The 11,761-nt window shown below is 39.3% G+C and overlaps 1 protein-coding gene across 1 annotated transcript; it reads right to left on the bottom strand.

Annotated features, from left to right (window-relative positions):
• Nucleotides 1–102: 102 nt before the first annotated feature.
• Nucleotides 103–3,518, bottom strand: svip (small VCP interacting protein). The gene is made up of 4 exons (XM_079162880.1): nt 3,026–3,518; nt 2,662–2,712; nt 1,620–1,736; nt 103–1,440 (listed from the first exon to the last, which is right to left on the bottom strand). Exons 1-4 carry the CDS (start codon nt 3,086–3,088, stop codon nt 1,426–1,428), a joined length of 246 nt encoding a protein of 81 aa, XP_079019006.1. The 5' UTR covers nt 3,089–3,518; the 3' UTR covers nt 103–1,425.
• Between the last annotated feature and the right edge of the window lie 8,243 nt (nt 3,519–11,761).

Raw genomic sequence — 11,761 nt, 5'->3', positions numbered from 1 at the left:
GCAAGTATATATCTCAACCATAGTATGCTGCAATTATATCACTGATCATTTCAACCAAATCTTACCAGCACTGAGATTTAATAAATTCCACAAGAGTAGCAGAAATGTCATTTATTGTAGCAAATAACATCGGTTGGATTTCCTGTTCTACAAAATGTCGAGAGCACCGGAAGCATTTTTGGATCAAGTGAAGGCTGTAAGAAATGCACTCAGTTAGGAAAGCCAAAGTAAATACTTCACTACGTACTGTACACACTTCACTTGTTCTTTTCCTTCACTTTCTTTCTGTGACATGATTCTCTCCCAACTTAAGAGTGTGAGCGAGCATGTCTGCTGTTCACCAAATGTAGACAAACTGCATGCAAATAGATGTTTAACGAAAGCTTCTGTTTGAAATATGGCAATTCACAAACATCATTTCAATTCAATTAAGCAGGCATCACATCAATGTTCTGCAAACATTAAAATTCAATGCAACAAACTCAAAATTGTGCAGAGAAAAACAAAGAGGGCTCTATAAAGAAGTGAAGGCAAAGACCAGCGCACAGTGCAATAGGACTACTGCACCTCATTTTCATTTTGACTGGCTGGAAAATGTCTTAGTGTTGTTTTATAGTATTCTGCAGTATTCTATTGCTGCTGCATATTGTGTCAAGTATGTAGTTTGTACTTCGTGACTGAATCACCAAATTACTGATTAAATGGCGATGCACTGAGTACAAACATATTCTCATCACATTATACAACAAGGACACATCAGGGAGAGGCCAAGTGCATTACAAGTTCAATAAATACCTACAAGTTATAGCACCGTCTGCACAAGTCTTTGTGTTGCCAACAAATAGAGCCCGCAATAAAATAAAAGTGAAATGAGTGTTACTATATTCTAATCATGCAATAAGCACACTTACATGTTTTGTAAACATAAACTGTGTTCCACTTGTGAAATGTGTCATTTGCATAACTGACTTTTGGAGAAGTCATACAAAAAGTAATGTGGCCAAGGTGAATTTACAAATCCATGACAATGAAAACCAAAAGCAGTGTAGTGAAAAATGTGAAATGTGTTGGAGGACAGCTGTCACCAGATAAGAATAATCATATTCTTTGGTGTTATCTTGTGTTGTCTAATCAAAGGTCAAATAAAACTAGTACAGTAGGACCTGTACTTACTGACACATGTTCTGTGTCCTCCCTGACTCGTCCAAAAGGTCAAAACGACTTGTATAACTTGGCAACAAGGGGGCAAGTCCTGCCGTTCGTTCAGTAATCCCTTCAGATTGTTTTGCATAAAGCAAGAAAACTGTAATCGTTTGTCTCATAACATCATAAATTAGGCAAAAAAAGCAGTTCAAACATCTTTCAAGTCATCTTGCCGCAATACTTCATGTTGAGTCAAGACTGTAGCTGTTACCATCTTCATTTTCAGCCCACCTGCCACTAGAACACAAAGAGGGAAAAATCATCAGAACAAGTCTCAAACTTTTAACACCGTCACATTATAACTTAACTGTATGTTGCATAATATCTCAAAATTCACCAGAAAAAGAGAGTGCTCAAAGATATGAATGAACCTCATGAATGACATTGAGGACCATCCTTCAAGACAAAAAACTCACCTTCAACCCGCCGCCACCACCGGACACCGAGGTGGTCATCTCCTGTTTTTCAATCTCTTCCTGTTTTTTCTTTTTCCTCTCGACAGCTTCTGGATTTTTAACGCCCCTGTATGTTGTCTGAAAAAGAGCGGAATATATCAAGCACCAACGGACACTGGCTTCATTAACAAAGTGTTTTTATATACAGGCAATGGCTTCATTAAAAAGTGTTTTAGTCGTGTTTATATAAAAAGGTCATATCTTCATTAAAGCTGTGTTTTTATCTTGTTGATATGTTAAAAATACTAACTAAATAAAAGCACAAGTTCAATCACATGTAGCAAAGGGGCATTCAGCTGCCAAATAGATGAACGATGGAGCAGCAAACTGAAACGTGGCTGTGGGTTAGCGCTCAGTGCTTTAAAGTGTGAAATCCTCAGTGTGTCAGGAGAATTAAAAGGTGAAAATAGTGAATTATAGCAGAAACATGTGGTAGGTGATCAGCCAATCCAAAAGATGTATCTGGCCGAGAAAAGTTCTCATTCTGGTCCATGTCTTCTTACCTTGACACAACTTTAGCATGGCTCTTACGGGTTTGCAAGTGGCTTTTCTGTATCATAAAAACACCACTCACCACTCTGTCATGTGCATCAACCATTCTAATGGGTGCAAATATGAAATAGAAGGCTACGAAGGTATTATACACTACATTACCAGATTGTTAGGTACATCAAGCTCAAACCAATGCAGCCTGACCAACCCTAAAATAAAGCCTGTGTTTGTTCAGTTTTTTTATTACACTGTTTTAGAGAACTGTTGACTTTTTTTGTATATTTTGGAGGCTGTGGTGTGCTTTGCTGTTCAATTGTAAAGTGTTGAACTGAGAAATGTTTATACAATTCAACGCCATTACAGTTTACAATGACCCCACTATCATAATGATATGATTTAAAGCAGATATGTTGTATTAGAGTCACGTTTAGCTTGATATAACTAATAATATGACAACGAAGTGTATTAAAACCCTGTCTTGGTGGTGTAGACACATTGTAAGTTAACCCACCTCTTTTTGTCTCTTCTCAGCGGCCTCAGCTAACTGTCGTCTCCTTATCTCCTGTAAAAACACAAACAAATGGGTAACGTGTAAGCTACAACTTTGAGTAGTCAGTAGCATATAGCATAATATAGCATATAGTATATAGCTAGCTAGCTAGGCCTCGAGCATACTTGACATGCCAGTGTTTACAAAAGGCTAAAACACGGTCGACGCCTCCTGAACATTACCACAGGGCCTTGGTGATGAATCACATCCACGAAGCGTTAAGTTCAATTAATTTGCGTCACATGTCACGTTACAGGTGTGGCATTCTGGTGTACCTGTTGACACAGCTGGTAATACAAGTTTTAGTGAATTTCAGCTAACTTACTGGATCTGGAGTGACAACAACGTCGTCCGCTGCTCCACCAAGGCACGGTAAGCACATCCCCATCCTGGAGTTTGTTATTCCAGGCAGTAAAAAAAGGCAACGTGGAAGAAGAGTTATCACTGTGTCGATTTAACTTAAGCAGCTAACGCTACCTGGCTAGCTGGTGAGCCAGTTTCAGATTGCTGGGCTGATTGTTAAGGCAACTGAGGCAAAAGCTTCTACTCCAAGCGGCTGATGTTGGGTCGACCGGCATAATAACCGTTACCGTTAGCTAGCGGCTTCTATTAGCTCACGGTAACGTTAGCATGCTAGCTAACGGCTAGCATAAACTACCACTGCAAGCCCTGTTACTTCTCCAAGCCACCTAATTAATTATGTCTCCTCGCACCTCTTGTTTAACCGCATCGGCATTTGGAAAATATCTTGTTTGAAAGTCAGGCGTCAAAGCCAAATATTTATCCCTCTGAGTTTGTTTTGGTCTCAGTTCAGCTGGCTGACGAATCTGCAACAAGGGTGTGTTCAAGAACTCGCACACAGTTTTCTGCTAGCATGCTATAAACACAAACACAGCTAACCTAGCGTTTACTTTCATGTCAGGGATTAAAACATAACGAGACTTCTACTGTTTTTAATACTTAATGCATCGTAATGAGTTGTGCAGTGGTCATATTTACAAAACGCATTAGTTAACCTTTTGCGTTAAAATGTGTTCATTGTGGGATTTTGAACGTAGCTCAGTGTGATCAGTGACGCTTAAAGCCGGTCCTCTGTTAGTTGGTCCAACAGCACCACCTGGTGGCGAAGGACAAATCAAACGTGACAATGACAATACAATGCATCCATTGCTACATTCTGATGGTTGGTTTGTAATTTACTCACGACTAGAACAATACATGCAGAGGGGATCAGAATATAGCCGGTTAGAGACATTTCCTGGTTTCCCATAATTGCTATACTAGGCTAAATCAAAAGTAAGGAGAGAAAAGTGAATATGGGACTTCCACCCGACAACATTAGCTACAATACAAAAATAACTGATTCTGAAGTGTATGCTAATTAGCCTTCATGGTAGCAGATTTTTGCCAAAGTAAGCCATTAAATTCAAAGCAAACCTGGCTCTGCGCTCTCCTGGTTATGTTCTCAATCACGTAAAGTGTAGACTAATGAGAGCTCCATGTGGTGAATCAGCAGTTCCGTCTCTACTCTACAATCAATAAACCTGAGAGTTTTAATGTTGTACCGCGCTTAACCCGTCAACATGTTAAACTCCACCCATCCATCTTCGCTGCTGCGCCCGGGCTACTTCACAGCTGTAAGTGCTGCACTGTGGCAATGGCAGGTTCATGAGGTTGCACAGCTTTTTCAGGCTACAAGTTGTCATTCAGAAACTTTCTGAAGAGGGACTTGCACTGAAGGCGTTCATGCAATGGAAGTCAAGGTGTCACAGGCTCTTAGCAGCTCCTCAGGTAGGTTTCAAATACCAACTTAATACAGAATTTGATTTGTTATTAGGGTGTACTTTTTTCTTACTACAATTGTTGTTTAATGGGTTTTTTTATCAAGTGTGTATGCAGGCAACTTATTCAAAAGACAACAGAGATAGAAAGAGAACAGTCTTGTTTAGCAGTTGACCATTATATTTACAGGCTATTCATTATACAGTAAAATCTACATGTGTAAGAGTGCAGAAGAATTCACCATCATCATCATGATGGTTTTATTTATTTATGAAGTGTCAATCCCATAAATGAGAAATAGATTAATTGGTCATAAGTACATTGCAATGTATGTGTCTTTTGGGTGTGTGTCTTTTATTTGATCAGTGACAGGTCAGGAAAGCACATTGTATTCTTGTGCTGAAACATCTGTGGTCCGCCACAGACTGAAGGAATAAGAGCGTGACTGTTCAAGGGAAATCCAGCATCATTCAGTCTAATGAGCTATCTAATGCATGGATGCTGTGGCTTTTATTAGCTGTTCTAAATCATCACTGCCCCAGGCAATGATGAAAATTGCAAAACTGTGGTTATGTCCGGATAGCTAAAGTGTTTTCATCTGTGTAGAGCCATGTGGATACAGAGACTCTGAGAGGGGGCATGGGAGCATATTGTGACGTGGCTCTGCTAGAAGCTGCATGGTCAAGTGTTTGCCATAGTATAAATCATCAGGCATTTGAAACTGGTTCAGATCCTTTAGTTTGTGCCTCCTTACCCCATGTGTTTGGCTCAATCTTCAGTTGTGACTAATGTACACAAAGCAGAGATGTCAACTCTTAAACGGAGTGCTTTCCCTTTGGACTAATGGAAGAGTTGTGTGGGAACTCTCTGGGAAGAAAATAGTGAAAATCCTAATTTTAAAAACTAATTTGTAGTGAGCTTTGTTTAATGGTATTTCTCCTTCTACTTTCTTACAATGTATTAATCTAAATAAAAGAATTCACAGCTGAAAATAAGTTGTGTATAACATTAGAGACTTCTTTTAGAAAAGTAATATTCACTTTCTAGCTGAAGAAGATTCTGTCTAAACAGTTCTGATAACCAAAAGCTCTCATGATCCTTTTCTGCCTGCTGCTTTACAGTCAAGGCTATTATTAGAATTGTATTCGAAGGCTGTAATGTTTGCTCAACATTTTGTTCACCTGAAAGAACATGTTATTCTTCACACAATGAATTGGCGAAGGAGACAGGTGTGTTTTGATTTTATGGAGACATTTATGTGGCCTTGAGTGATCGGTGCTGACTAACATAAGCTGTTTAAGTGATGTAAGGCACACAGACCAGGTTGGAGTAATGGAAATACTGCAGTATAAATGCCCCTTTAGCTTATATGTAATAAGGTGATAAACACTGATGCCCTTTTTATTCAATTAACAAGTTTCTGGAGAAGATGTCCACCTGGCTGCACTCACACTAAATACATTTAGTCCATCAGCTGTTCATATTTCCATATTGTAAAGTGTTTGTGAACACACGTTGATTATATTGTTCCATCTCCTATGGTTATTAATCAGTATTTGTATATTGTATATGCTCTGATATAGATTATACAAATACGTTGTTAATGGAGTCACACTTTCCTCAACATCTCATCATACATCCAAGATGATTTGAGAGGGGAAATATGTGAAATGTGTTTTGTTTGAATATATAATCAATGTGCCAGGAAGTTCAAGCAGGAAGTCCCAACTCATCAATCGATCTACCTAGTAGTAATTTTGAAGTCCTCTGGACAGTATATTACTGCACTCAGACCACACGTCTGTAATGGACTAAGCACTTCTAGGGAAAGTTTTTTTTTTTTCTGACCAGCTGTTCAGGGCTCTTGTAACCTAAACAAAGACGTTTCCCTGTCACTATTGACGTGTAATAATCGCTGTTAATGGTCTTTTCAACTGTTACACGCTCCATTCTTGCATGCTTGTGTTACACAGTCCTCTGGTACACAGTCACAAAGGAAACCGTGCACATTGAAAATCAAGCCTTTCAATAACTTTCCATATATACACCAGATTGTTGTTTTTTTATGGGCTCCATTGAGAAGCGATGCTGAAGAGATATGTTGCTGTTGAACCTGTGGAATAATAATCATTTCTGAGATGTAAAGTACTTCTGAATGTTGGTGAGTCATGTTGTTTGGACTCTGTGTGCAGCCCGCGGCCCTTCCTCCCCGTCGTAATGGTACCTCATGCATACATGAGGGAGGGAGCACAGACTGACTGTAGATGTTATTTTTCCATTGTAAACAAATTTAAAATGCATTATTGTATGCCAACTTGGTTAATCTAGGCAGTGACCTATTTAAGATTCACAATGGTAGCCTCCACATTATATAATAATGCAATTACTGCGAAACAATGGCTCAATGCTTTATGCAAAAAGAGTAAATATGAATCTATAATGTGCATTTAGCCATTTCTTTTCTTATTGTGCTGATTATTTCCCTTCTAAACATCCACATTGTTAGAGAAGCATTTCCAATTGTGTAGGTTGACAGTTTGTCGTGTTTGAAAATGAGCTCAAAATATATATATATTTATATATAATCCTGTTAATGCAAACAGGAAGTCCTCTGTAGCGTAGGCCATCTCATTTCGTAGACCGCACTACGCAGTCCTCAAAGGTCACGGCCCACGTAGACCGCGAAGAAAATTATTTTAGAATGTGGAAATATTGGCAGACACAGAATACATTACAGTAAGCATGTACTTTGACTAATATTTCCATTGTTTTTCAGCTTTTTGTTAACATACACAAACAAACAACAAACCTGTCCCACCCACTGGTACACCCACCTCGAAGAACAGAAAAATAAATAAATAAAAAAGGTCACCTCATTTCACTGTGCCAGACGTCATATATGTACATAAACACACATACACTGTATGTAGACACACCTGCATCACTCTACAAAGTAAATACATAATCATCACATCATACAGGCACAATATGCTCAAAAATCAAATGATAATAGGATTGGCCAGTAGGTAGAAACCAGAGTGCCCAAATTATTACTTGTCCAACAGAAAGCGAGTAAAATTAATCAAAAAATCAATGAATCTGTTTTATACCACTGGAATCACTCGGTGTGTGTTGCTGCTTTTTGATCTCTTCTGATTGCCTTGCCATGTTAATGGATTTTTCCAGGTCTGGATCTTTTTCCATTCGCATGCGTTCCAAGTATGGAGGACAGAAAATGACTTAAGTATACACTACCGTTCAAAAGTTTGGGGTCACCCAGACAATTTCGTGTCAATTTTCAGTTTCTTCGCAATTTCTCGCATGGAAAAAAGCTGAAGCTGGAAAATAAACCTCATGTTAATAAAACTGCAGTTTAGATAATTGTTTATTCCTGAAATCCTTAAAAGGTATCCCTCAACAGTGTCTGGTTAGTCTGTACTTGTTGTCACACATTTCTGTTTTCAATAAAAACAAAATCTAACCTGATCAGATGAGTTGCACGGTTGGCTAAAGCCAGAGGCCTTATTGTTCCCCATTAGTGTCAAGTGTCAGACGGTAAAGGAGAATTTTCAAGATGTGTTAAAAATGTATGAGTGCAGTAACACGAGAGGGCTTAAGTAGGGAGCTGGTCTGCTGTGATCACCTCCACATTTGACTGAAACAAGCTAATTCATTTTCCCTCTGATAACTTGAGAAACTGGTATCACGGTGTGAGTTTATCACAGGATGCTCTTCAAGATAAAAGCAACAATAAAGATACTTTAATAACATGATATGAGCACTGTAGACTCACACTTTGATCACGTTGTGTGTGTGTGTGTTTTTGCAGGATCATGTCACCAGGACAACTGTATGTTCCTGCCTCTGCTGGAGAGGCATGTTCCTGTCAATCCCACCGCCATCAGCCACTCGGTGTCCTGGAGCTCCTCGCTGGCCAACAGCTTCCCCTCTGGAGACACCGAGACGGACAGCGACCAACTCTCCGGTGAGTTTGCCAGCTGCACTGCATTAAGGCTTTTAAATGCAGTGCATCCATCTGAGATCTGCCCACACTTGTTACGGATATTTCTGCACACCTAATATGTATATAAAGTTTGAGGGTAACACTGAGTATTTAAGCTGATTCCTTAATGAATATGGACCATGTTGAATTTAGGATCAATCCATTACTCAATTAGTTAAATTAAATTGGCAAAGATTGTGGTTATCAATTTATCATTAAGGCCCTTTATCGAGCAAAAGCACCAAATGTTCTCCGGCTCCAGCTTCTCAAATGTGAGGATCCACTGCTCGTCTTTCTTTTGAATTCAATTTCTTTGAGTTTTAGTAATTTGAAGATTTCAACTTGGATTATGGGAAAATGTTATTTGCATTTTTTTTTTTTACCATTTTCAGTTTTCTGACTAATTTCTTCATTGATTTTCTAAAAGAAATAATTGATGGAATAATTTATAGTGAAAATAGTTTGTTGAGGGTTGACTTTAGAATGAAGAGGAGGAATATAGACCATCAGCTAAACTGTGTGCGCTGAACTTTTGAAATAACGTTGTAACAACTGAGAGACGTTAGTTCTTTGCCATTCAGGAGCCTCTTCATCAGGAGCAGAGTTCTTTGATTCGGTGAATATTGAGCCCACTTGTGTGACGACAGATATGTTGATTATCAGGGAAAGTACAGCTTTGATTGCTTCCGAATGTGATTATTTATCTCCCTTCACATGACCTCTTCTCTGACTGAAATATCTAATTTTAGTATTTGTTTAAGTAGCCTATTACCATTATGATCAAACTGCACTCATTTAGCAGTTGTATTCTCATTGTTGACAGACAAAAAAGCTGAAAACTAACATAGCTTCCTAAAATTGAATGCATGTTGCAGCACAAATTTAGATTTGACATGTTTTGACTGTTCAAAATTATTGTTTAGCTTTTGATGCAAAGATGTTGTGTAAGCCATTTTCTTTGGAGGCTGGAAGACCTGAATCTTGTCAAACATAGTTCCTGATTTTATATTTGCATGCATTGGTTGAGGTGAATAATGCACAAACAGTATGTGGTTCTTGGGGCAGAGTGCTGACTACTCAGTCAATCATCTTTTTACCCACAAGGTGGCAGTATTTCATCTCTCTAAAAACCTTGGTTTCTCTGCAGCTCTGTCATCTGACCTACATCTTTAAACTAACAGGCAGGAATAGAGGAGATCAAATTTAAATGGACCGACCTTATAAGAGCTGCTTACTTATTTATTTATCGGCCCAGTGGAAGAAGTGCATTTGCCTCGCAGTTCAATGACACGTTATGGGGGTTGGCACGCACAGCCCTGCCACCAGCCCTCGATAAACATCAGAGCAGTGGGAGGAGAGGCATGCTGAGCGGCAAGAAAGCAGATGGTATTTGCATCTATGACAGATGCCAGACTACTCCCCAGAATACCAGCGCAAACAGAGATTGATACACAAAAGTAGGACCACAGACCAAACCGCAACCCGTGTTATTGTGACCCGTTGAAGACTGACCAGATCACTGCAGTCGCTTCAGTGTCTGCTCACATGGCAACAACACGAGCAGCACAGGGAATCCCTCTTGTGGGTTTCAGAGCCCGGATGGAGGTCTGCTGGTTTGTAACTCTGTGTGGTTGACATTGAGATGAGAGCATGTCCTTGCAGATAAACCACGATAAGATCTCGGTTTGGTTGATACTGTGCAATTGAAGACCTAAGGCAAAGTGATAAGGAGACTATATTGTATGATGGCTTCCTATTGGTGCAGGTTTACCACATAAACAATAATAATATCATGCTTCCTGTTCAATTGTCTTCCATTTTGCATATAAAAGCAGTCAAAAACAACAGTAAAATGATGCAGGTGATGACAGGCGCACATCAGGGCTCTTAAGTTAACTAAGTAAATAAAGAAACCATGCATTCAAATTAATAAATGAAAACAAGGTGATAAGGGAGAGAAATTCAGAGAAAAATATATTATTTTAAGTAAGAAATTGTTGTTTTTTCAAAACTAATAATACTGTGTTCTGTATATATGTTTTGCCCCAAATCTAAAATACCCTACTAAATCGAATTTCCTCCCGAAAAGTCCTGTTTGTGCAATAAAGCCAGCATGACAAAGTTACCCTTTTAACGTTAGGCTATCAAACTACTGCAGCCATTTTAACACCCTGTTCATGACTGATAGGCTATCACATTGGTTCTGTTAGAGGGATGCCGTGACGCTACGGCAGGCAGCAATGTATCAGTGCAGCTGAGCTCCGTAGTAAACTATTGATTGTTCTGAGTTTTTCTCACAGCCTCACAGTATTTAATGCCTGCCAAAGCAAATGCTTCAGCCTTGAAATGGTCCATATTGCCTCTGTTGATGTTTTCTTTTTTGTTTGGTTAAAGGTACAGTGACACTAGACAATGCCATATGTGTTTTATGCTTATGTCTTATAAGAAAACATAAACGTCATGGACTCTTATGTTCTTTTTGTCTTATGTTTACATGATGTTCATGGGTTTAGAACATCTGAAGGCCTTTGTTTCAGTGAGGGTTCTGGGACAGAGGATGCCGTATGTGTGTGTATTGTAAAGCCCTCTGAGGCAAATTTGTAATTTGTGATTTTGGGCTAGACAAAAATAAATTGAATGGAAAATTGAATGTGAAATCCTTTTGATTTTATTTTTTTGAAAGAATATATAGAATTCATTTTCAAAGATTTTTAAATGTTGAAATTTCAGTCAGGAGCAAAATGACCTGATGAAAATATCCCAAAGGGGCTTGTAGTGTTGTGGATTGTGAACACATGATCTTCCTATATTTTGAACCAGCACTGACTGCATTATATATATATATATTAGTTATCACTGTAGCCTAACTGTATTGTTCCTACCTGATAGTTTATTACACTGTGTGATGCTGCAGGCTCCAGCACAGGTAAAAAACGGATGATTGATGACCCAATGAATACATGCCCTTGTCGGTGCGTTTGAGATGCGCTGCCAATTTCCCGCAGTTTATTTGGAGTCAGTAAATCAGGACCGGGGGGGGGACGTGTCCGTCTCAGGACCTCCCCTACCGCCCGTCACCATGACAACAGCCGTGGATGGAGGGAGGGGGGGGGGGGCTTAGACAGGTGTTGCTGGGGTTTGCGCATCGGCCGCGAGATCGTTTGGCAGGATGGGAGCTGCGAGAACACCGACGCTTCCCCACCACAGTTTCCCATGCATTCTGCAATTTTGCTCCTCGTAATACGGAATTCAATTAACGCCGGAGACCAACTGAAC

Source organism: Pholis gunnellus (genome assembly GCF_910591455.1).
Source record: "Pholis gunnellus genome assembly, chromosome: 7".
In the NCBI taxonomy this organism is placed as follows: domain Eukaryota; kingdom Metazoa; phylum Chordata; class Actinopteri; order Perciformes; family Pholidae; genus Pholis; species Pholis gunnellus.
This window is presented reverse-complemented; position numbering and strand designations above follow the sequence as displayed.